This window comes from Balaenoptera acutorostrata, chromosome 16, assembly GCF_949987535.1.
Source record: "Balaenoptera acutorostrata chromosome 16, mBalAcu1.1, whole genome shotgun sequence".
Taxonomy (NCBI): Eukaryota; Metazoa; Chordata; class Mammalia; order Artiodactyla; family Balaenopteridae; genus Balaenoptera; species Balaenoptera acutorostrata.
Window position 1 is genome coordinate 17,507,393 of NC_080079.1, and position 27,389 is coordinate 17,534,781.

The window sequence follows — 27,389 nt, forward strand, 5'->3', positions numbered from 1 at the left end:
TCGCAGGTGTGATGCACAAAAAGTGGGCTGAATCTGCACATCACACATGGTCCACATCATGTCCTGCAAGACCTATTGGTCATGGAGGGCAAGGAGAGCTCCTGGCCGTGGGAGGAACTAAGTAAAATAAATCAAGACGGCTGAGCCACAGGCCAGCTCCAAAGCTGAGGTTCATTTTCTCATTCCTGGTTCAGATGAAAAATGTTGCTCTTTCCCATCGCTTCGTTTGGAAAAAATTTTTAAATGGTGAGTCATAAGAATGTCCATCATAATGGACATTTGACTGGGCTCTGACAGACCCAGTAGAAGGCTCAATTTCTGACACTTTCCCCCCAAAGCAGAAACAACATTTGTGATGCCTCGATCGTCCCTTACTTCATCCTCCTTCACCCAGATATTAATCCATCAGTGCCTCCTTTCCCTTGGAGCCATGACATAGAAAGCCTCAGAATCTCTCTCAACACAATGTTCCAAACAGACACTACCGAGCCTCAGTCTAGGTGCAAACACTGCACGCTGCTCAGTCCTTGGAACAACAGGTTTTTGGTCTTTTGGAGTTGCAGGATCCTCTCCTGGTTCATGTGTGTTTTATAGGAAAATGGATGGAACCCTCATCAACTAGGAAAGTTGGAATAATCAATAAATCAAGCAGAAATAAACACCTGTATGCTCAGTTTGCCAGTAATTATCCATGATAAGAAAGCCTTGCTTCTAAAATAATGAGTAAGTGTTAACATGTAGAGGAGACCACTGGCACCTCCTTATTTATGTGGGTTAGGATCACATTTTTCAACAAAATGGGCCATGCTTATTAGTACTATTAATTAACTGGGTGTTCCTTAATTATCCCAAATAACAGAAATAAGAGCACTGTAGGGCAAAGATGACTATGTTAAGTAGGAGCCAGAAGAGAAAACTCTGTGAAACTAAAAATATGAAATCAGGAATTTCATGAAAATGCCTCAAGTTCATTTTCAAAATTCCCCATGACCACAGGAGCAAACCATGGAAACTGCTTTTTTTTTTTCCTTGTTTTTCACACAAGCCTCTCTCTAGAAATTGTTTGTGGGAGAAATTGCATATGGTATGTCTCCCTCAGATCAGCACAAATCAACCCAGTCTTAAAGAAGGCAAGTATGTTTCCTTCACGTGGGTCCCTATTTACATAGTAGCAGAAAAATCAGTGCACACTCCAGTGTGTTTGAAAAAACTGAAACAGGAAACAACATTTCTTATAAGCCTAAGGCTTGGAAAACTATTGGCTAGAACTCCTTTGGTCGTAAGTGACAGAAAATCATCTCAGACTAGTTGGCTTCCTTGGATAGTCCAGGACTGGAGCTGGATACACAGAATTAAATGGTATCATACAGACGCTCCCCTACTGCAAATGAGCACCCTCCATTCTGTGCGTGTGTGCGTGTGTGTGTGTGTGTGTGTGTGTGTGTGTGTGTGTGTGTGTGTCTGGAGGGAGTTGCAAAGAACCACAAAGTTAGACCCTCTCTGCCTAGTGAAGGTTCCTAAGTATCTCTGCTTAAATCACATGCCTGCCCCTTGCCCAATCACGTGTCTACCTGGACCAACCAGAATAGGGAAAAGGTAGTTCTCTATATTTAGGGGGAGAGGAGGATGCTGTCAGCAGCAGCAAAAACACACACACACACACACACACACACACACACACACACACACCCCACAAAACTGGTGTAGACACAAACACAAACCCCACAAAACTGGTGTAGAAATAAATGTGGACTCTGCTCCATTGTTAACATTTGGTTTCTTATACTGGAAGGTCAGTACATAGGTGTTATTCTCGATTCCTGAAAACAACTTGATAATTTAAGAGGAAAGCATAATAAAGACTATGCCAATCAAGCACTTTGTGAAAATGGGAAGGGGTTTGAGGAAGAATGGAGGAGAGATGTTTGGCTGTATTTTAAACATGGAAATGGTTTCTCCCGGTCAAACACACTTCTTCCATCTTTGACAATGTCTTCTTGCCTTGATCAGTACAATTTTGGCTTCAGACATTCCTCCATTTATGGGCTTTGGTGGAAGGGGGGCTAGCTACCTCTTCCCAAAAAACTATTTTCTCCTGAGTTTTCGCTGAATCATCCTAAACGTTTGCCCAGGAGCCCCTCCTCCCAGCCTTGCTCCCCTTTCTTGTTACTGAGACATATTTTTTTTTAGATTTTTATGTTCTCCCGCCACCCAGCAAGGTTGGCTTCTCCCTTGAGTTTGAAAGGGCTAGGGAAAAACACTTCTCTCAGAATCTTATGTGCATCCCTGAGTCAGGTCTAACTGCAGGAGAATTAGAAAGGGGAAGGGTCAGAGGTCAGGTCCAAAGACAAGTCTCAATAACGGGGACCCCACCCCCGTGGGGCCTCTGGGGGCCACGGGGACAGTTCAGTCCCAAGGCTTGTGGTGCAGGCCTTCCTTCCTTCTTCAGCCTTTTTAAACACTTGCTACTTTCTTCACCCCAACACCTGGGCAACACAGACAATGTTCTTGTGAGAGAAACAGGCAGCTTGCGCCCTCCAGCAAGAAGAACAAGAGGCCTTTGCCCTACTGCACTTTGGCACATGGTGAGCCCATTTCATTCAAGCCTATTAGGCAGTCTCGGTGATGCACTGAATCACGGCCCGGATCCACTCGCTGCGCAGGCTCTGGCTGGAAAACAGATTGCATCATGCCTGCCAGAGTTCCTCACAAGCCTCTCATTGCAGACAGGCTGTGCCTGCACGGACTGCACACATGTGGAGATGGGCGGGGCTCGGGTGCGACGCAGGGGCGGGTGGCCCAGACATTGGCCACATCCTGCTGCACTAGCGCAGGACTGATGGATGGGGGCTCACTCAGCCTCCGTGCCCTCCTACTGCCCCTAGCTTCTCTCCTCCAGCCAACACAGCACTCCTGGGCCCAATCGACCTGTGTGCTCTCCATTCTGAGAGAATCTCCAGGTCCCACTTTCCAATCAGGTGACAGAGCTAAGTACCTGTTCATAGCTGCTCTGTGTGTCTCTTTCAATGGACAATATCTATCCTCCAGGTTTTCAGTAGAAGTATGTGACATGATCTGTTTAAGGACTTAAAAGGCCATCTCAAATATAGGAATGAAGTATAGGGACCAAGGAAGGAAAATGGGAAATGACAAAAGTGCAAACTGGAGAGACTGGGGTAGGTGCTCTGGCAACACCCCGGTGAGAGGTGCCGACAGCCTGGACTTCAGTGGTGATGGCAGAGGTGGTAAAAACTGGTTGAATCCACAGCTCTTTTGAAGACAGAGCTGATATGCTATGTGGATGGGTCATGAGCTCACAGGACAGGCTGGTGGATTGAACGTGGGGTGTGAGAGAAAAACATGAATTAAAGATGAACTCCAAGATCTGGGGCCCACGCAACTGGTGAACGTTGATGATCTTTACTGTGACAGTGAACATTGGGAGTGACAGGCTTGGTGGTGGAGAGGGGTGGAAATTAAAGCTTTGATTCTGAACAAGCCAATTTTCCCATGTCTATTTGGCATCCGAATGGAGGTTGAATCAGGCACTCGGGAGAGCACAGGCTGGAGAAAGGATCTGGATAATTGTCTGAAAATGGCTATTTCTGCCCACGGAATCCTGAGCAACTCCACTCACCCAAGGGATTTTCACGTCCTTACATGCATAATGGACATAACTATAAACCTTCCCATCCAGACCCCTCTAGGGTCCCTCTCTCCCTATTTCCCAAGTATACTCCAAGGAACAATTCCGAAATCCAGGTGTTCAATTCTATTAATTAATTAAAAGAGATGAAAATCTGACCTGCAAGCCATTAACAAGCCAATCAGGAAATCACTTCACATACCCTACATTGTTGAAAATACCCATTTCCCATAATCAATCATCAAATCTTAGATTTCCCAATTGGGTACTCTCTTAAAAAAAAATCTCAGGCATCCTATAACAGGATTCCTAAGGAACAGTCTGTTTAAACAAGATTGGAAAGAGACAGAAACCCTACAAGCCCAACCTTCTGGAGCTTCTGTGTGAACCGCGTTTACATAAATGCTACTGGGGTGATCATACAGGTTCCGCTGTGAGCTGGAATGTATAAGGGTGGATTGTCAAGTTAGAAAGCAGACACGTGGACAAGCTCTTGTGCTAAAACCAGGATGATTCTGAACTCTCTATGGTAACGATGAAGTCACACTTGTTCCAGACCGAATCAACTCTTCTCTCTCACCAGAAATTGGTTTTCTGCTTAACTAACAAAGCACCACAGTAGGAGGAGAGAAAGCCACCTGCAAAGAAATAAAACCATGGGGCTCCTTGGCTTCAAGAAACTTACAATCTGGCTGGCGAAGCAAGCCCAATATATAGAGTGAAATCAGCCAGGCAAGAAAGGACAAGCAGGACAGTACTGTTGCCAAATGAACAATTTTGTTTTATTTACTGGAAAGATAAACATAGGCAAATCCACGAGTTGAGCTCGAAGTACATCCATGTTAATTTAAAACAAGCTCCCACGCTGGGTAAACAGAGCAGGTACTGAAACTTTCCAGAATATGCACTGATCTTGTCCCTGAAGATGCCAAGAAGAATTCTCTAGTCAAGCAGGCCTTAGGGACTCCTCCTGCAGTTTCCAAGCACCCAGAGAAGTCAAGAGCCCGCCCTGAAGAAACCGACTCTACATAACCCAGAGCTTCCCTAAACCTCTTTCAGGAGGGAACTCTTTTCCTAGTAACCTTATTAACACTCAGTGACACAAATGTCGGGAAACGCTAGCCCAGAGCTGCCAAAGATTTTTTCGCCCGAGCACAAAGTCACAGCATTTGGAAATGGTCAAAACTGATTTGAAGCTGCCAGCCTTCCCCACACTCCCTGTGTGGACTGATCTTAAGCACAGCAAGAAACTGCGTTTTTGAGAAGCAGGTATGTTTTCCCAGAAACATAATCCAGGATCATATTCTTAACAAGCTCATACACAGCATCAAATAAATAATATCTTTGCCCAATAACATGCTATTAAAAAGAAGATATAGGGCTTCCCTGGTGGCGCAGTGGTTGAGGATCTGCCTGCCAATGCAGGGGACACAGGTTCGAGCCCTGGTCTGGGAAGATCCCACATGCCGCGGAGCAACTAGGCCCGTGAGCCACAACTGCTGAGCCTGCGCGTCTGGAGCCTGTGCTCCGCAACAAGAAAGGCCGCGATAGTGAGAGGCCCATGCACCGCGATGAAGAGTGGCCCCCGCTTGCCGCAACTAGAGAAAGCCCTTGCACAGAAACGAAGACCCAACACAGCCAAAAATAAATAAATAAAATAAATAAATAAAGATAAAGAGAAAATCCTAAAAGTTTAAAAAAAAAAAAAAAAAAGAAGAAGATATACTAAGACGTAAAAAAACTCTACAATTCTTTGGGGTTATAGAAGTATACTCCAAGACCTCCAAAAATAGCCCTAAATGTGCTGCATATAATCAGGGGGGCTAATAAAATGTATCTAAAGAGTTACGCTGTATCTAAAATGAATACACCTCATTCTGTGCAACCATGATAACATGAGCTGACTTTAAAACCTGCTAACTGCTTCCCTGGTGGCGCAGCGGTTGGGAGTCTGCCTGCCAATGCAGGGGACACGGGTTCGAGCCCTGGTCTGGGAGGATCCCACGTGCCGCGGAGCAACTGGGCCCGTGAGCCACAACTGCTGAGCCTGCGCGTCTGGAGCCTGTGCTCCGCAACAAGAGAGGTCGCGAGAGTGAGAGGCCCGCGCACCGCGATGGAGAGTGGCCCCCGCTCGCCGCAACTGGGGAAAGCCCTCGCACAGAAACGAAGACCCAACACAGCCACAAATAAATAAATTAATTAATTTAAAAAAAAAAAAAAAAACCTGCTAACCATATAAGAAGCAATCATTTTTGTTTGCCTGTTTTGAAGGTGAAAGGCCTTAGGAAGGCTGACTTGGATCGGGCTGGTTGGGTCTCTTTTCTGGAGCAACATGGAGTAAGGGCACATCCTTCCAGGGAAGCCTGAACTTTTTCTTTTGTTTAATTCCCCAGAGACAATATAATCATGCTGATCATGCTAAGGCTAACTCTCACACACTGCTGATAGTTATAAAAATTGAGGCCTATCAGGAAGATATTTATGGTTATGTATCAAGAACTGTTTTAAAATTTTGTTCTCTTTTACCTTTACCTCCTAGTAATCTATCGTAAGGAAATAATACAGGATGGGGGTGGGGGTGGGGGTGGGGAGGGAGCACACAAAGATGTCCCTCACAGGATTATTTAGAGTAGCGGAAACAAAAGGACATACCCTGAAGACCCAACAATACGGCACTGATTAAGTAAATTGGGGTATGATCGTAGTATGGGCTATTATGTGCTTATTAAAAATCCTTAAGGATTTTAAGGACATGGAGAAGTGCTTATTCACTACAGCGTTTTTTATTTTAAATAAATACAAGGCTGAAAACATTAAGCACTACCATGAGCTCAAGAATGTTAAAAACTAATATAAATATTAATACACTCAGCAGAAAAAGTCTAGAAGGAAATATACCAAATATAGCAAATGATTCGTAACAATCTCTGAGTGGTAAGATTAGGGGCTCTTTTCCAAAGTGTCTACAATGAACATAAATTTGATGAATGAGGAAAGCTACACTTAATAATTAATGTCACTTACTTTAGAGGTAGGATTTTTCAATCAACAACGAGCAATTCCCATCCTTAAATAGTTTAAGATCAGTCACTGAAGATGTGAGTCACAATGGAGGATAATCTTGAAGAGAAAACCTGGTGATGAGGGAAGGACGCACAAGACGTACCTTCTTATTCTCAAGATGGGTAAGTGGAAGAAGCCTGAGCAGAACTGAACAGCAAAACACAAATCAAGTCTGAGCATTTCAAGGAGAGAGATTTCAGTGCAATACGAAGACAGAACTTTAAGAACCCATGTTCTACCAAAGGAAATGGTCTGCATCAGGAGATAGACAGATGCCCCGTCTCTGTGTTCGAAAACAGTATGGCCAACAGAGGACTTCTGAGCAGTGATTAAACAACAGAAGGGACAGCACTGGGTGACATGACATGTGATTTGAAGGTTGTGAAACGTTCTGTGATTCTAATCTGAAGAGGATACAACTGAGCTTACACAATCCTTCCTGGTAGGATATTTCCATTGCCATGGTGGTCAGCTGCCACAGCATGAACCCAAACCTCAAAACTTCAGAACTCCTCGCCGTAGAGTACTTTCTGGAACGAGACAGGAAGCTTGGACTTTTAACCATAGACTGTTATGGACCATCCTGGGGTTTACTCCACTCTCTCCCTTCAAAGCATACCTGATCCGATCTACCACGTCTTCCCTGAAGAAAGATAACTTTGTTGCCTGGTTCTCAATGGTAGTTCCTCATAGCTCTCCTTATAAAAATACTAATATATGGGCAGGGCTCACAGGCTTGCTTTATATCCTTAGACAAAACATACACCCTTAATCGTGGTTCTGTCTGTGAAATGGGAAAGGCCTGACTCAGCCACTGCTAGGAGACACATCCTAAGTATTCTAGAAAGTCTGGTTGAGTCACAGATAAATGGATTTTTTTAAAAAAACAAAAAACACAAGAGGAAAGTGTATGTGCAGTGGACTGCAGAAAATGCACAGGGAAAGGCTTTTAGGAAGTCGACACAGTCCACACCCTCATATCACCTGACATCCACCTGCCCCTGGAGCATCTGCCCTCCCTTCCCACAATGTGTCAGTGAGTCTTCTGCAGTAATCACACCCAGAAACCAAATCCCTAGCCAACCTCACATCCCACTCTCAGTGAAGCTAGCGGGTCTCCTCGAGCAAGCCCACCGTGTCCAGCTGGGGCTGGGGGCTCCACCTAGTGCTCCCCTGGCAGCACTCTGCACACGGCATTGTGCCCCATTTACCTGTCTCTTTCTCAGCCACCTCTGGGGTCGGTGGGGTTAAGAGGATGGCATGCTCTGGGGCAGGCTGCCTTGCTTCACGTCCGGACTCCCACAGCTGGGCAAATACTTCACCTCCCTGTTCTGAGTTCTTCCTCTGTGAAGTGGGGATAATTAAATACCTGAAAAGCACCTAGCACAATGCCTGGCACGAAGGAAACGTCCCAGACTTATTTGTTATTATTGTTACTATCATTCATCACCGACTCCACTTTCTCTCTGCATCTAGAATACTTTTTTCCCGCAGAGTAAGCAATCACTGAATATTTTGCGGGATCAATCAATGTGAGCCAATGATTGAATCAATGGTGAACACAAGACCAAGAGAGAAAGACCACCTAGAGCTACTTATCTAAATTTTGGGGAAGGAAAGGGAGAATTCTCCACCCTTCCATAAATACATTCTGAATAAATGGAAATCTAATAGATAATCGACATAACTCTTAAGTTTGGCTTGTTAATTAAGTTTGAATTGTTCCCATTTCATATTGCCACACTGCTTTGTGGGGTTAGGAAACCTAGAATCTTAATCTCTCGAAAAAAGACAACTCAGGGAATTAATTCCCTGGCAGTCCAGTGGTTGGGACTCAGCGCTTTCACTACCGTGGCCTGGGTTCACAATCCCTGGTCTGGGAACTGAGAACCTGCAAGCTGCGAGGTGCGGCCAAAAACAAAAGAAAGACAACTCGTTCAGCTGCACTTCGATTAAAAAAAGAGAGACATCTCTTGAACCGAGTAGACATTTTTCCAGAGAAGGTACATGAAATATACCAATAGGTACACAAAAAACCACTCAACATCACTAATCATCAGGGAAACGCAAATCAAAACGACAAAGAATTAATCACCTCACAGCTGTTAGAATGGCTGTCATCAAAGACAAGAGATAAGTGTTGGCGAGGACATGGAGAAAAAGGAATGTTACGCACTGTTAGTGGGAATGTAAACTGACGCAGCCGTTACGGAAAACAGCATGGAGCTCCTCAATAAACTTAAAAATGGAACTACCGTATGATCCAGCAAACCTACTTCTGGGTATATATACAAAAGAAACAAAAACAGGATCTCAAAGAGATATCTGCACTCCCATGTTCACTGCAGCATTATTCACAATAGCCAAGATGTGGAAACAAGCTAAGTGGCCATCAACAGATAAACACATAAAGAAAATGTGTTACTGTATAGAGTGGAATATCATTCAGCCACGAGAAAGAAGGAAATTCTGCCATTTGTGACAACATGGATGGACCCTGAAGGCATTATGCTAAGTGAAATAAGTCAGACAGAGAAAGACAAATACTGCATGGTATCACTTATAAGTGAAATCTTAAAAAGCCGAACTCACAGAAACAGAGAGAGTCCAGTGGTGGCTACCAGGGACCCAGGGGTGGGGGAAATGGGGAGATGTTGGTCAGAAAGTACAAACTTCTAGTTATGAAATGAAGTAAGTTCTGGGAACCTTATGTACAGCCTGAGCATTATAATTAACAATACGGTACCATATACTTGAAAGCTGCTAAGAGAGGAGATCTTTAATATTCTCACCACAAAAAAGAAATGGTAATTATGTAATGGGATGGGGCTTTAGCTATGCCGTGGCGGTAGTTATTTTATAAAATATACGTGTATCAAATCAACATGCTGTACACCTTCAATTTACACAATGTCATATGTCAGTGATATCTCAATAGAGCTGGAATAAACAAAATAAAAATTAAAAAATTAAATTATTTCTCCCTCACCGACAACATCGAATCCATCAGCAAGTTCTACTGATGGTCCCTCCAAATGTGTCCACTTCACCTTCCCCACTACCAGCAAATCAGCACAAGCCAAAACCCCCCGATGGTTTCCCACAGTGGTTAGGATCAAACGCCAAGTCCTCACCATACCCTACCCAGGCCACTGTCCCTGTGCTTCCATGACCAGCAGCCATCATAGCTAAGCTCTCTTCTCTTTAGGACCTTCATACATGTTTTTTCCTTCTGCCTGGAATGTACTCCCACCTCCCATCCCTTCACCTGGCCAACTCCAAATGATCCTTCAAATCTCATTTTAAATGCCATTTCCTCAGGGGACAGTCCCGGCCCGTAATCCTTAGCTTCTCAGTGAACATCCCATCTCCTTGATCATACACCCTCACGGGCCCAGTACCCCTCACGGCACCTGGCACAGAGAGAGCCTCCCACACAGGTAGGGGCTGCGATAGTCTTGCCGGACCTCAGCGTCTAGGACAGAGCCTCCTATCACATACTAACTGCCACCAAGCATCTGGCAGAACAGGACAGAATACAACCCAAGTCAAATAACACACCGAAACATCCACTTGTACTTAATAACCAAGAGGATGCTCTCAAGGTAATTTTTTGTTATTACCTGCAAGTCAGCTCCCCTGCACCCCGCCCCCAAACTCTCAGAAACAACAGTGAAAGATTCAGCATGCCCTCTGAGCTTGAAAACGCTCAACTCAAACAGCAGACACCCTGTCTGAAGTCCTACCATCGTACATTTCGTAAGAGCTTTCCCGCTCTCTTTCAGCATTTAAGCAATAACAACAACCAAAGAAGAGAGTTACACACTCCAGTCTGGCGGGCTTTGCTCCTCGGGATTCAGACAGCTTTCTCAGCACACACCTGCCTGCTCATTACACAACAAAACACACAAGACCCAGAACCGCTAGAAATCCACCCCAAGGTAAAACTCCACACCAACTTCAAGAGGAAACCCCCAAGACACAACGGTAGGAACTTTTGAAGCCTTTTGCCATTTTATAAGATACATACTATACCAAAATACCACCATTTTTGGTACAGAATCTTTTTTTGCTGGGGACAAAGGAAGTTGAATGAAAGTCTTTGCATAGCAAAGACACCGGGGGGTGGTGTCCGGGGAGGGGCTCCTCACAGGGGCCCTGGAGGTGGGTTAGCCAAGACTCAGACACCACCACTTAGCACAGCCCAGCCGCTTGGCACTCACTTTGGAAGAGGGGGGAAGAAAAGAGGCAAAGAATTTAAAATATAAATTTAAAAAACCAGAGAAAGAAACATGAGCGAGTTCTATGAATTAGAATACAAACTCAGGAGGCTGATGAGAAGAGAGGATACTGGCACTTGTGACTTTAGGAAGTCCATGAATTTCTGGGGGAATCGGGGGGAAAGGGAAATCCAAGAAGAGGGAGAGAGAGACAAATCTGTGGTATAAATTCCTATTTTTTGGCTAGGCAAAACAAAAAAATTTTTAAATCATCATCCTTGGGGAATAATTTCTACTCTCTTTTGACCACAGATTAGGAACCACTGGATTATAATAAACAAGATGCTGTATCAGTTACAGGAACTAAACTTTGTAGGGCTTGCTTCTTAATATAAATATTATTTGATCGATTGAACTCCACTTGTTAAGAACATTTAATCTACACATTCATTTTTTTACAGTGTGGTAACCCACATACCACATGAGAAAAAAAATCCAGTCAGATTAAAATATGCCAACTAGATGCTTTACATTTCCATCTGAAAATTCTACCCCCATGGGTACCAGGGAAAGTTATTTTCTTAGCAACCTGTGATAGCTATAGTCTCTATAATGGTTAGTAACAAACACTGGACACTTCTCTAGTTTCAAAATAAAACATTAGAAATAATTATGAAACAGCCTGGCCCAGAAATTACAATAAATCCAAATTTCGGAGAAACTAGGAAGCAATCCTCAGGCAATTATTTTGAAACAGGTCTGATGAAACACTGTGATGTGACAACATTTTATTCAAGAGAATAAAAAACAAAAAAGTGAGGAAGAGCCCAGTGTCTCGAGAAAAGTTAGCCATTCATCAGAGAATCTGAAGGAGAACCAGAGTCTTTTGGCCAATGTTGAGCTATACAGAGACCCGACTGGTACATCAGCCACAATCCAGAATGCCCCCTGTACAAATACAGATACACCGTACCTGCCAAGCTGGTCTGGGTCGACACATTGCCCTACGTCCAGTGAAAAGGTATCATAAATTTATACTCCCAAGGTATACAACTCCTCCATCCCCCAAAACTATACGTGACCCCGAGGTCAGCAACCTCCAGACTTTCTTCCCCCGCTATGTTCCCATTCTCCCTCTTCCAACTCCCTTCCCACCTCCACACCCCCTCCTCAGCCCTGGTGCCAGGTGAAGACTGCAGAAATGTACAATTACAGGGCTGACTCATATAACCAGAGACACCATTCAGTTGCCACAAGCATTAAGTATTTCACGAATTTAGTTTCCTTTTTGTCCAAGTTCATGGCTTCCCTCTCCAGCTCCCAGAGTCCACCCTCCACCACCACCCCATAACCTCTGTGCAGTGCCACGCCCCAGGTCCCCAGGAGCAGAGCAGAATGCACAGAAGATGGGATTACAGCTGCCCGCTGGGGCTCCTTTGGACAAGGGTCTCCGTCAGAATGTTGGTGTAGGCTCCACAGTGGTTGCTATGGTCAGCATGCCTCCCCATCAACAGCAGAGGAAAAGGGAACCCAAGTCCCTTCACTACGCCCCCTGCCAAAATCCACATCAGCTCTGGAAAAATGTTTCACCAACTCCCTGATTGGTAATTTATACACGAGAAAACAGAGTGCTTAAGGCCTAAGTTGCGGCAACTGCCCTTATGGGATCTGAGGGGCGTTGGGGGGGGGGGGGGGGGGATGAGGGAGGGAGGGCAGTCATCTACCTCTCTCCAAATGGACAAACCCCATTCCTTGGGGGGGGGGGGGAGTGGGGGAGGGGTAACGCTTGCCAGCCTAGAGGTGGTTCACCTCCAGGCCACACCCAAGAGGGGCTGCGGCCGCTCGGAACCACTTCTAAGAATTGCATCTTCTCCCCAGACTCAAGAGAGAAAAAGCCTCCAAGAGATTTTAAAGATAATGTCCCTTCCCTGTGCCTCCAAAAAAAAAAAAGAAAAAAGAAAAACAAAACAAAAAAAAAAAACCCATGTGGGAGAGTCCTGCCCAGCATTTCCAAAAGCAGAAAAATAAATTTCAAACCTAGACCCCCATTGGGAAATTCAGGGAGGCAGGAAAAGTGAAACAGACCGGCTTCCTTATTGTCCCCCTCAAGGACTTGGAAACCAATCTTTGTGTATTGTTAAAATATTTTTTTACATGGCATTCATTTTTCTAGGAGAAACCTGCATGAGAACCCCAAGTCAACAACTTCTTTATGCCTATGACACTGTCCCTAATAATGAGCCAATTTAGAGTAAGCAAAACAGAACCAGCCACGGAAAGTTACTTTCAACTCCCTTAGGAGGGAACAGTAAAAGAGAGCAGAGAACTGGGCCCAGTTCCCGTTTTCTGGCCGCTAACTCAGCGTGTGACATTGGGCAATTCACTTAAGGCATCTCTGGACCCGTTTCCTTTTCTGAGAGCAGGTAGGGCCTAGCTGATCTAAGGTTACTTTCCAGCCCTGAAATCTCAGCATTATAAGAACATGTGTGATTATGAGCATCTGTTTTATTGTGGGGTTGAAGGAAGGAAGAAACTTCCGGAAAATGTCAACCTTCTTTCTACGTGCCTCATTTATAATATAAGAATTCGTAAGACCTCTTCACAAATGATGACTCAAAGAAGTGGTTTTATGGAAATAAATTATTTTGTGATATATACACACACATATATATTTAATATTCATATAACAGAGGCAAAATTCATTAAATAATATATACTCAATTATAGCAAGCTACAAAATAAGGAGGCAGTTAGCCTGAAACTTGACACAATGTGTCTTAAGATTTTTCTACTTAAGAAAATTATTTTGCCATTTTTAGAAATTAAAAGTAACACAGAGGCAAAATATATTAATGGATAACATTTTGTGATACTTAAATGAAAAACACATGAATTGTTTTGTGCTTTGCATAATTCTGTCACGGATTCATTATAAAAATGTCTTCCATTAATTATTTCAAAAGTATGAAGTCCAACTCATGATATAAATATATAGAAGAGAATATTCTAATAAGGTGGAGCTATCTTCTCAAGAGGTTAATTTATAAATTCCACTTTCAGAGCCTACAAAATCCTAAGAAAGTGCATTAAAAATATATGTAGACACACACTTTATGTTGTTGTCTCTTAGTAGTACAAACAAATGTTTTCTGTATTAAACCCACATGCTTTCAAAGCCATGGATGTACAGATTAAATTTAAGCCTTTCCACGTTCATTTGTACCCTACGTTTACAATCAATTAGCCCAGATGAAAATTTTCTGATGTCAGTCTAGATTGTTCCTTTCCAATAATTAGGATAAATTGATGAGTGTTTTGCTTGGGCCGGTGGGGGGCGGTGCAGGGGTTAAGACTGGAAAGTCTCAAATCCAGGCTTTCCCTTTGGAGTTGCCTAATTCTCTGCTCTGCAACTCACCTCCCCTAAATGACTTTTTCAGGAAAGATTTGGGGTATTATAGTTTTTAAATTGCTTTAATACCATTTCCAGTCTTCCCCACACCATGGTGATTGTGCCCTATTAACTGGAATCCACACAGCTAGATTCTAACCCAATACTAGGAGAAAAGGGTGGTGGGAACATTTCCAGGTAGATACCAATCATTAAGGTCCAATAGCAGAAAACAAGTACCTTCTAGATATAAACCATATCCAAGAATATGCCCCAAAAAACTATTTTTAAAGAAAGAAAAACTGATAAACAAGGCCTGTTATCAACAAAAGAGCATTTTACCTCCCCGCAATAAAGGAAGCAAATGCCTCTGTAAGGTCACTTACAACAATGTGTGCCGGCGACGGAGAACGGGCATCCTTGAGGGCTTGTCTGCTCTGGAGGGTCCCCGCCTGGACATCAAGCAGTGGCCATTTCATCTGAAGATACTGGAGGGAGCAAACAAAAAGAACATGGAAAATGAATTTAGAAAAGAAATGCAAAACAGCTACCATGACACATGGATCAGAAACTGCAAAACTTAGAAGCGTGCAGATAACGACACCGAAAAAACTTGAAAGCATGCAAATGACAGCAACATCAATGACAAGAGAAAAATCATGCAACCCCGACAGATTCTTCCTCAGAGTTCACGTTCAACAGGTACAAGCATAGAACATCAATATTATTAGCAATTAGTTTTGTCTTTACGTTCAAACTACAGGGTGGCCTCAGATAAAATGATGCCATTAATACTACTCATTTGGAGAAGAGCAGTGGGGAGGGAGGAGAGAGAAGAAGAGACAGGACACATCAGAAAGCAAATGGAGCCGCAAGCCGGAGGTGCCCTGGGAGACCATCAATTCCGAATCTGCTCTTTCAACAACCTTCATTTCTAAAATGCCATCATCCTTCACTTTCAAGAAAGCTGAGTATATACGTGCAGCTGTCCTTTACTAGAAGCTACCTGAGTAAGGTGAGGATGGAATTCCTCATCCAACCCCAAAGCTTATAAAACAAAAATATTTCTTTGTTAAGAGATGCACAGACAGGGCACGATGCAATTTCTACACTCATCTCAAAAGGCCAAAGAAATTCTTTTTTTTTTTTTATTTTTTTTTTAAATTTTTTTTTTTTTTTTTAATGAGGATCTTGAATCAGATGCGTATGTTTGATTGATTGATTGATTGATTGATTGATTTTGGCTGTGTTGGGTCTTCGTTTCTGTGCGAGGGCTTTCTCCAGTTGTGGCAAGCGGGGGCCACTCTTCATCGCGATGCGCGGGCCTCTCTCGTTGCGGAGCACAGGCTCCAGACGCGCAGGCTCAGCAGTTGTGGCTCACGGGCCCAGCCGCTCTGCGGCATGTGGGATCTTCCCAGGCCAGGGCTCGAACCCGTGTCCCCTGCATTAGCAGGCAGATTCTCAACCACTGCGCCACCAGGGAAGCCCCAAAGAAATTCTTAACACACAGGTTTACCACAGACAGAAAAATAAAGGTATATGCCAAATGAGTCCTTCTCCAAGGTAGAAAATGAACACGTGGCACAAGAGCAAGAGAGCTACTTCTGCCCAAAGTGATACCTCAGCTTTCAGAGAACAATCAATTGACCCAGCTGCTCATCATGCAGATCGTGGAAACTGAGGGAAGGTGGCCTGTCCGGTCACAGAGATATTTAGCACATGTATAAGCAACTCCCAGATCTTGACTTTTGTTGGCGACATTACACCAGTTTCATTTCACAACCAAACAAAACTTAGACACGATGCTAAGATTTTAACGAGGACATCAACACTAGCCTTTGTACCTCCAAAGGCCAATTGATGAAGGCGCCATCTTGATCTTTCCAGCGGCTCGTTTTATTACTAATTCTACAGAAAAGTTACTTGAGGAACACGGATTAAAACTTGCCTCATGCACAGCCTTCTTGTGAAGCACCATGGAAAGACAAAGAAAGATGTGTTCCTTCAGAGAACCTAGGCACATGTGAGGGGGCCAACTCACCACAGGTAAGTCAAGACAGAATGTGGTAAAGCTCTGACAGAGACTCAGGGAACGTGCCCGGGGAAGGCCTGGAGAGAAGGTGGCATTTCTGAGAAAAGAGACTGAGGAAGGCTGCACAGAGTAGGTCTTGTCAAGTCAGAAGGATTCAGACAGAAAGAAAAAGGATGGCAAAGGGCAGTCCAGAAAGAAAGAAGGGTTTGCTCCACCCCCAAATGAAATGAAGAGCTAAAACCATCCACAAGCTTTCTTTCCCATGGGTTCCTCCAAGACACGACTGTTCCGGCAAATTAAAACCAAACTCGGTGATACCTAAAGCTGGAAGACCTGACCCACGAGCTACCTGCCAAACTGCACGGTAACAACCTAGATCTAGACGGGGTTGGAGCAACTTCTGCCACTTCAGAACTTTTACCTAGAAGCCTCCTGTGGTGAGGAAACCTGGTTACGAGTTCTGGTAACTCACCACAAGACCTTCCAGTTTCTCATGTCTAAACTGAAGGAGTTGTCCTAGCTGTGAAGGGGATGGGAGAGGGGCACCAAGGGACTTGTAGGATTCTGGGAGCCCAGACAGGAAATGTCAGCAGGTGCCCCCCGGTGACCCTTTTAATCAAACCATTTCCGAATATTTGTCCGGAAGCAACATCATCCCAGATTAAGAGCCACTGAAGTAAACGTTTCCATGGTCTCCCTCAGCCCCATAACCCAAGCCAGCGGGCTACGGGAGTCTAGTCTGCCCTGTCTCACCCTTACTTCTTCCCATTCTCCCTCACCACGTAAATATATGGGCCTCATTGGTCAAAACCACTCAACAGGGTCATTTCCTTGAGGCCAACCAAAATGGACTTCCCGCCAACACTCACCTCTTCATCACATGAAAACCTGTGAAGAAACGTGCCAAGCTGAGTCGCCACACACCTACACCCCCCTCTGCCCTCAGTGGTGAGGGTTCGATTCATGGACAAGTTTTCCGTCTTTGGCCATCTGCAAAACTGATTTGATTGTCTCCAAATACCAGCTCCCCAGAATGAGGAGATTTAGGCTTTGTTGAAGGTGACAGGCCTGCCCTGAGGACCCCACCCCCAAAATGATCATACCCATGATGCAATAGTCACGCGGAGACTTATAATTCTTACTTTACATAAAAGCTTCATTGTGTGCCACAGCCAATCTCCGCAGGCTACCTGCACCACGTATTTTTATGAGCCTACATTTCAGCGCTCCGAGCCTACAATACACGTAATTTTCAATTGTGTTAGGGCAACCCAGGATCACTGCCTATATAACATTACTGGTTGGAGGAAATGAGACTCGGCCCTGCTGCCCAGGGAGAGCTAACCAAATCCAGATGGCGGGGAAGACGGCCCCTGCCCCGCCGACTCGCAGCGACTCCGCAGTGACGGCCTCAAACCTCTCTGTCCCACTGCAACTCGATCCCACAGAACCGCTGGGTCCCCGCAAATCTGTGCCCGTCCCTTGGGCCTTGACGGGCACTCAAGCTGACGAGGTTCCTTTTGGGGAAAGAAGTATTAGAGGCCAGGATTTTTTAAAGGAAGTTATTAACCTCCTGCAAAAGTGATGGGTTTCCCAGGTTCCTTCATCTTCTACAATTGGTCCTTATTAATAGGGAAAATAAATAAATAAAGGGAAGAAAAAGGAAATTAGGTACTATTATAGCCCAGAGGAAAATCTTTTCCTTCCTGGAGACATTTAGCAGCAGGAAATTCTCTTCTGTTGGGTCCTAAAGGAAGACCTGAAGGAGGGGGCATCTCGGATTTATGAAAGGGCTGGATCGCCACGCCACATTTTCCCAACAGTTCAATTTCAGTTTTATATCCTTTTGGGGAAGGCGAAAAAAAAGTTCCCACCATCCCACTATAAAAGCAACACCGGGCTCCAGGCTCCCTTCCTTTTAGGCTGCTCAATGTAGAAATTATGAATTGCCTACAAAAACATTAAACTTTTCAACAAACGGCAATCAAATGGGGCTGTGGGAATTCCTGCACTGAAAACTGTTGAAATGGACCCTACTCAACTTTCATTTGTAAAAATAAATAAATAAGTAAATAGGGTCATCTTGGCTTAAGCATTTCATCCTTTGTTTCATAATAATGTTCTGCTCAAGGACCACTAGGGTTCCCCCCGCCCCAGTCATATTTTATGACATATCTCAGGAAGCTTAAGTTAAGCTTTGGACCTGTGGGCAAAGTCTTCAATATATACACCACCAACGGCCTGAGAGGAATCAAGGTGGTTTAAAGGCCTGTTGAATTGTCAGCAAAAAAGAAAAGGTATGTAGCTCTAATTTCTCCTATGCCACCTTCCCCAATAAAAAAGGAAAAGGAAAGGCAAATGGGGAGGGTCTTCCAAGTCAGAAGCCCCCTCCAAGATCTATGTTCCTGGTGATCGGCAGGTTCTCAAGGGGGCCTGACAGGACCTGCTCCCCGAAAGGCGTCCCCATCTCCATGAGTCCCATTTCCGTGACAAGGCTGGCGAGGAGGGGCTGCTGGGAGGTCTTTGTACAAATGTATCATCTAAACACACAGGACACCTCAAAGAATAACAACGATGATGCTAATGAAGTTGCCGGGAAACCCCACATCCTTGATACAACACCAAGGCAGCTTCCCGGTACCTGCTTTCATTCACTCCCTTCCATAGACGGCCGGGCACATGGAGACCACCCCCTTATTTGTTCAGAGCAGGGTTGGCAAACTTTTTCTGTAAAGAGCCTGATAGTAAATAATCTTAAGCTTTGTAGCCCACACAATCTCTGTCCCAACTACTCAACTCTGCTGTTCTAACACAAAAGCCACCACAGGCAATATACGTATGCATTATGTCATGGCTGTGTTCCAAAAACGTTATTTACAGATGCTGATATGTGAACGTCCTATGATTTTCCTGGGTCAGGAAATATGTATTCCCCTCTTGATTTTTTTAACCATTTAAAAATAATGAAAACCGGGCTTCCCTGGTGGCGCAGTGGTTGAGAGTCTGCCTGCTAGTGTAGGGGGCACGGGTTCGAGCCCTGGTCTGGGAAGATCCCACATGCCGCGGAGCAACTAGGCCCGTGAGCCACAACTACTGAGCCTGCGCATCTGGAGCCTGTGCTCCGCAACAAGAGAGGCCGCGATAGTGAGAGGCCCGCGCACCGCAATGAAGAGTGGCCCCCGCTTGCCGCAACTGGAGAAAGCCCTCGCGCAGAAACGAAGACCCAACACAGCCAAAAATAAATAAATAAATAATTTTTTAAAAAAATGAAAACCGTTCTCAGCTCACAGGCTGTACAAAAACTGGCGGCAGGCGGGACAGCTTTGACCTGTGGGCCACAATTTGCCATCCCTGGCTTAGGGACTGAATGTGTAGATATCTGAATCATGTCAGACAGAACTCATTCCTTCACTGGGTCTTAAATTCGGACAGCCACACACCATCACATAGAAAAGCATGTTCACTGGCCCAAAAGCAACCTTTTGGATGGAATTGTCATTGGCAGACTCAAGTTTGAGGGCAAAAGCTTGGAAAAGAATCTGAGCTCTCTGGCCGTGACTCCCAGTCACAAGGTCCAACCACTAGACCACAGTCTCAACGGAAATACCCATCCCTTCTTCCAAAATGGAAGTTTTAAAATCCCTGAGCAATTCTGACTGGAAAAGGTTCGCGTGTCCAAAAGTTCTCATGTCCACTTCCCGGGAGACACTAGCAATGCATCACATGTCAGGGAGTCACCACAGAAGAGCATCACGCAGGGGGCTTCCCTGGTGGTGCAATGGTTAAAAATCCGCCTGCCAGTGCAGGGGACACGGGTTCGAGCCCTGGCCCGGGAAGATCCCACATGCCACAGAGCAACTAAGCCCGTGCGCCACAACTACTGAGCCTGCGCTCTAGAGCCCACGAGCCACAACTACTGAAGCCCGCGCATCACAACTACTGAAGCCCGCACGCCTAGAGCCCGTGCTCCGCAACAAGAGAAGCCACCGCAATGAGAAGTCCACGCACCGCAACGAAGAGTAGCCCCCGCTCGCCGCAACTCGAGGAAGCCCGCGCGCAGCAGCGAAAACCCAACGCAGCCAAAAATAAAAATAAATAAAATAAATAAATTTACTTTTAAAAAAAGAAGAGCATCAGGCAGAAATTCCGCAGGTCAGGGGTGACGTGCCCCAGATGCTTTGGGATCAACTTTCTAGGTTCAGAAGCTCCTCTCTTGCAGAACTCCTTCACACATCACATCGCTGGAATTAAGCCCACATTGTGCCAACCCTGTTTGCCACCAACAGATGGCATTAGCCCCTGGCTTGGGCAAAATGCAGGGTTCAGGGTGGGAAAAGGGGCACCGTGGGGCCTGAACAGACTGTTCAATGGAGATGAAACCAGTCTCTTCTGGAAAACAGCCCCATAGAAAGCCTATCACCCAGAAAAGAGCTGATTTTTAAACTTTGAAGGCCTTGCTCCCCTTCCCAGCCTGATATGCATTCTTTACCTAAATACAAAAACGCCTACAACAAAACATCCTCTTCAGTCCAAGCTATTTCTCAGTAGGGGTGCTTTTTCCTAGGAAAATCCATTTTACAAGAATTCCAATTAATTGGAAACCATCCTCATGGTAGATTTGGACTGCAAGGGCTTCCTAACTCACTAGTGCCAGAAAGCTGTACAAGTTGTGTTTCTTATAAAATGGAAAGTAAATACTCTGCCTAAACACCCCACACTGAGAGTACTGCCAGCCACGGCCTATCACGTCCAAATTCATTCATCCTTCCTCCCTTGCAATGTAACTTGCTCCCACCTTCCCCCCGGCAGGCTCATCATGGACCAGGCCAACTCTACTACAAAACTTTACTCTGGAAGGGGTAAAACCATGCTTAAGTTCACATCACTGAACTTTACAAAAGAAAAGGCTACCAGAAGCCCCTCATCCTAAGATCTTGGAAAATAGGAAAACTTAGTAAGTGAGACAACAGGAAGCCAAATATTAACACTGACGGCACACACACACTTCTTCAGGAGCTCATATTATGAGGCTCAACCCTAATACACATCTACACACTTAGGTCTGTTAAAGAACATCCTTGGCTGTCACTTTCTAAACCTTTTTCATTTCTCAGAACTGGAAGATGGAAAATCCAGCCCATCTTCTATCAATAAATAATTTGCCCTGGAGATCAGGGACCCCCAATTTACCCAGCATGGTTGAAATATAAGAAGCTGTGATTAATTTAATACTCTAAAACATATAGGTATCAACCAGTTTCCAAAAGTTAGCAGTGATCACATATATCAAATAGCAGAAACTCTGTGAAACCATTTCAGAAGGCTCCAGAATCCTGCAGGATCATCAGGGGCCACAATTATAAAACCGCTTTGATCAATTTTCCTGCAGATGCAGAGGGTATAGGAGATTAGGCTGCTTTGTCCTAGGTTAAAACATAGTCCAGTAATTTCTTCTTTTGAAAATCCACTGAGAACCTAAGATAGAGGTTCTGTTTAAAGAGGCATTATTTGCCTATAAAGCATGACTGCACAGAAAAAGAAAATTCAGGAACATGTGGTTTCTGCTGCTTGGGATTTAGCATAAGTGAGTATATACTCTAGTTACTTAGGAAAAGAAAACCAAAGACCTCAGAAGGCTGAACTTGGAGAAGGAAAAAGCTACAGAAAAAGTTCAGTAAGATGTTAAGATTGATTCTCTTCTCTCTCTCTCTCTCTCTCTCTCTCTCTCTCTCCCCCTCCCTCCCTCCCTCCCTCAATGAAACCAACATAATAGGAACTTTGAAACATTCCCCTTAAAGTCACTACCCCATTTCTCAACATAAAAAGAATACGGGGAAAAGGGCAAAGGGGTGGGAGGGAAGGGGCAAGCAAGGCATCTGTGCAAAACAACAATTTAATAGCTTTTTTATCCTCTCTCTCTATGGGTTGGTTGTTATAAGATTTTTTTTTAATTGAAGTATAGTTGATTTACAATGTTGTGTTAGTTTCTGGTGTATGGCAAAGTGATTCTGTTATATGTGTGTGTGTATATATATATTCTTTTTCAGATTCTTTTCCATTATAGGTTATTACAAGATATTGAATATAGTTCCCTGTGCCACATAGTAGGTCCTTGTTGTTTATTTGTTTTATACATAGTAATGCATATCTGTTAATCCCAAACTCCTAATTTATCCCTCGCCCTCCTTTCCCCTTTGGTAACCATAAGTTTGTTTTCTATGTCTGTGAGTCTATTTCTGTTTTGTAAATAAATTCATTCGTATCATTTTTTTAGAGTCCACACATAAGTGACATCATATGGTATTTGTCTTTCTCTGTCTGACTCACTTCACTTAGTAGGATCATCTCTAGGTTTATAAGATTTTTAAACGAAATCCTTACAGTTAATCTTTTTGCTCTTGATCATAACAACTAAAGACTAAAGGGTCCTAATAGCATCACTTCACATTCAGAGAGTATTTACAGTTCATAACCACATCCACAACAAGCCTACGAAGTAAACAGTCAGGAAGGTACAACCAACATTTGACAAGGAGGGCACTAGGGCCAGCACAGCAGCTCCAGCGCTGCCTGAGGTCCCCGGGTCAGCTGGCAGCCTCGCGGTGCACAGGGCTCCAGGTCACCAGCGTGTTTCGACCTCATCCTGACGTAATTTACAACTCCCCTCCACCTTCCTTGGGTTTCTTATCAACTAACTGTGAGACATCCTCATCTGAACTCTAAGCAAGGATCAGTGTCTCAAAGGGCACGGCTCAGGGAACGCCTTACAGTGTCCCCAAAGGGATCCTTTTCCATCATCTACCATCTCCCTTCTCCCCCGCCACAGGTCACTGGGCAAACATTCAACTATTTTCCTCCAAGGCCACCAGAAAATTATTTCTACCAGAGCTCCTGAGAACAGGAAGGTAGTAAGGGAGAAACAAAGCAAAACAAGCAAATAACAAACAAAGAAACAAACAAAATCCAATAACCAAAACTTGGGACTCACTGTTTTCTTTACCTCGCCAACTATCCAACACTCAGTTCCCTGAGATATTTTTGCATTCGCTAGGTCAGTGGTTTTGCAGGAAGGTTATGGGATAGCAGCTCATGGAAGCACAAGCTGTAAAGTTTGTCACTGGGCCCTTCCTCTCAAACCCGGATGGGCCCCCTTAGACTGGGGCAAGGCCTCCTTTCCACTCTCCAGAAAAAGTCAATCTGAAAATTATGATTGTGTGCTCCTGGGAGTAGCACACTGGGAGAAAAGAGTCTGGAAACCTACTTTCCAGACCCAGCTCTGCTGCTAGCTGGGTAATCACTTCGATTTCACTTCTTCACTGGGCAACCTCTTCCCCACTCTGGGCCTAAGTCTATAGTAGGAAATTAGGAACATGACCTCAAAAACCCCCTCTGCTCTAACACATGAATTCCTGCAGCATTTACAAAGCATATGCTCTGTGTCCAGTGTGGACTACGTATTCTGAGGCCTAGAAAAGTCATCTAAGACCCAGCCAATAAGACAGTAAGCTAATGAGTGGTACAAGGACTAACACAAGAAAGATAAGAGAAACATCATGAAAAAAGATTTAGTTCCTGACCGTGACATGGTCCCAGGCTCCCAAACCACACTGGTTTGTTTAGAGGGAGACTTTTCTCCTGACCCACTGCACACCTGCTTAATCAAACTATCTGGGAGGGGGCCCAGGGGTCTGTATTTTCTTTTTCCCAACTTGCCAGGCGACTCTGATGGTCAGGCATTAGCATAAATGATCAGTGCTGGGGCAGCATCAATACAGAGCACCTTGAGGATATGCAGATTCCACCTTCCTTTCTCAAAGGCTCTTTCAAACCTCTAAATTGACTGTCACATCCTTTTTTAAATGGTCAATGCAGATAATCTCCAAACCCATTTTAAAAGAGGAGAAAGTGAGGCAGACAGAAATTAAGTGACTTAGCCATGCAGTTACTAGGGATTCTGAACCAGAATGTAGAGTTTTGGTATTTTCAGGCCAGAACTGAGTGCAATGGGCAATGGGTGTCCCCCAGGAGAGGGCAGAGAAGATGCACAGGAAATTAAGTGACTTAGCCATGCAGTTACTAGGGATTCTGAACCAGAATGTAGAGTTTTGGTATTTTCAGGCCAGAATTGAGTGCAATGGGCAATGGGTGTCCCCCAGGAGAGGGCAGAGAAGACGCACAGGAAATTAAGTGACTTAGCCACCACCCCTACACAGACAGCCAGCAGGAAACCAGCCTCAGAGACAGGGTGTCCCCCTGTCCTGACCAAAAGCACCCCCCGCCACTCGCCATCTCGCACTCTTCAGGCAGCTTCAAGATTGAGTTCCCCACAGAAAGGCTGTGGATTCCAAGAAATGTCAGCCCTGCTGTAAGCACCCAAGTCTCTGAGCCATGTCTAGTGGACGTGAAGCCACTAGAAGAAAGGAGAGGAGGAGCCCCGGTCCCCCCACCCCGTCTTGCTCAAGCAGGTCGCCTGGTCCTCAGCCTCCAGGCAAGGCAGCCCCAGCTCGTTCCCCACGGCCCCCCAGACGGTGGCTGACACAACCCAACTTTAGGCAGAGAAACATTTACAATCTTCTCATTTTCAAGTCAAACTTGCGGTCACCACATTTTTTCTTACTGCTTCTTATAAAAAGGCCCAGTACAGTCCAGTTAATTGGAATGTTTACCAATGTTACCACCTGCTCTCCTACAAGCATGCTGAGGTGAATGCACGCACCTCAAGACCCGGAGAAGAGGCTGGAATCCGTGGAGCGGCTCAGGGTCCAAGTGTGGGCATCAAGGGAGCTCAGAATATGGAGCACGCTGAGATAAGGGCACACCAAGTCTCAGCTGATGGATGGATAAACAAAATGTGGTGTAGCCATGCAATGGAATATTACTTGGCAATAAGAACGAATGAATACTGACTCATGCTCCAATGTGGATGACCCTTGAAAATATGCTAACTTAAAGAAGGCAGACAAAAAAGGTCACATATGGTATGATTCCTTCCATATGAAATATCCAGAATAGGCAAACCCACAGGGACAGAGAGTAAATTAGTGATTGGCGGGCAGCAGAGGGATGGAGGATTAGGGGGTGACCACTAGTGGGTACAGAGTTTCTTTTTGGGGTGATGAGAATGTCCTGGAAATAGTGATGATGCTTGCACAGCCTTATGAATATACTAAAAACCCACGGAACTGTATACTTTAAATGAGTAAGTTTTACAGTATGTGAATTAGATCTGTTTTTTAAATGAATTACAAAAAAAAAAAGTCACTTGATGGTTTTCACACTCATTTCAGAGACAAGTGGGGTAGGAGAGAACAGACAGGTAATACACAGACCCCACCCATAATGCCTAAGGAGGAACCAAAAAACAGGTGAACCTATTCTTTTTTTTAAAAAAAAGCAAACCCTCCAAAGTTTCTTGGGAAACAAACAATTTCCAAATGTGATTTTGGCTGGCGTTGGATCTTGGGGAAGGAATGTTACCATGGCAGGTGAACAAGACTTCGTGAGAAACGTAAAGAGCATGGGATACCCTGGGTGAGAAGTGCCGGTGAAGATCATGGGACTGACGAAGAGGAGTGTGTGCTAACTGCTTCAAGGCCCGTGGCTAAAAACAAATAGAGCAGAGCAGATGAGTCAACAGAACCACAGGGAGTTCAGAGACCTGAACGCTACAGTCCATCCTCCACTGTCCTGCGACCTCGGGCAGGTCAGGGTGGCTGTGCACCTCAGTTTCTCCATCCAAAAAATGGGCGTGGAATTGCTTGTCTAAAATCTCCTGACCGACCTCTCCACCATCCTTCAGAACTCAAAGGATAAATGGTGTAAATGAAGTAAGGGAAAAGAATTACATAAGATTCCAGAGACTTAAGATTTGCTATTTTTTCCTCCAACTCATCGAGGATTTAAAAGCCAGAAGTTACAGGTCTACCAGGTACACAGTTAGAGACGTAGCCAATCAGATGACCTTTGAGAGAGAGGTACGAAGCCAGAGAGTAACAGGGTCCTGATGACCCGGAAGGGTTATTTTAAATGCATGCATGATCCGATCTCAGCAGATATTAAAATCAAGAACGTTAAAAAATTCCTTCCTTTCTCCACGGCCGGGAGCTCTCGAGACTTGGATTTTTCTGATATGGGGCCTCCTCCCTATTCTGTATTTCTTCCCCCCATTCCATGACAACCAGAGACAGCGGCAGTCTTGGCAACCAACAAGCAACCAATGAACGTGCTTTAGTCAAGTTCACGTAGGAACCAAATGCAAGACAGACCTCAGCTCCGGTCCTCAAACTCCAACTGAAACCGTGAAGCAGGCTGCGTTTCTTTTTTATTTTTTTTTCCCCCCTCTTGTCACATCTGAAAGAGGTCAGTGGTTCCAGCAAGGTCTCCCTGTCCGAATTTTTATTGTCCGATTCTAGCTGTGACAAGCATGTGGAGGCGCTTCGTAATGTGACACCCAGGAAGCCGAAAGGTCAAGCAGCGGTGCTGGTTAATTTTGCTTGGGGAGGAACAAACCCCCGAGCCAGGGGGAAGATTTAGTGAGGCTGACCTTCTGGAGGCCCCCTGACCCCCCTGCACACAAGTCTTGCTGCCTCAGCCAGAAGCGGCCTGCCACTCAAGTATCATCTTGCTGTAACAAATTACTCCTAACCCAGGATTATGGCTCTTTCCAAATCCCTCCTAGAGAGCAAGGAAATAAACATTCTCTCCCAGGACTCAGCCCCAGTTGTTTCTCCTGTTGGTAATCCTTGCCTCTATTTGCTGCTCCTACAAGCCCTCGTCTGGGAGGTCTTCGAGACCATTCCGGCCCACTCTCCTTTCAGACATGGGCTGAATGTCTCAATTGTCCATTAAGCACAGTAAAAGATGAAGGCAGGCTTTCTGTCCGGAGGAGCCTCACACAATAGTTGCCTTTGCCCACACCCTTCTCGTCCGCCAGCGGACTCCACTGGCCGAATCCCAGTCACTCAAGGAGGTCCACACCCCACATTCCTTCCTCACGTTCCAGAGGGACGAGTGAGGACAGGTCTCCATCAAGCCGCTCTG

At 44.9% G+C, this 27,389-nt stretch overlaps 1 protein-coding gene across 39 annotated transcripts in view; it reads right to left on the reverse strand.

Moving 5' to 3' along the window:
* Window positions 1-27,389, reverse strand: part of TCF7L2 (transcription factor 7 like 2) — a 197,825-nt gene that overhangs the window by 106,320 nt on the left and 64,116 nt on the right. For all 39 annotated transcript variants that reach the window (XM_057530838.1, XM_057530837.1, XM_057530840.1 and 36 more), the window contains one exon: window positions 14,704-14,805. In XM_057530838.1, the coding sequence (XP_057386821.1) occupies window positions 14,704-14,805 (102 nt within the window). The remainder of the gene's footprint in view (window positions 1-14,703; window positions 14,806-27,389) is intronic.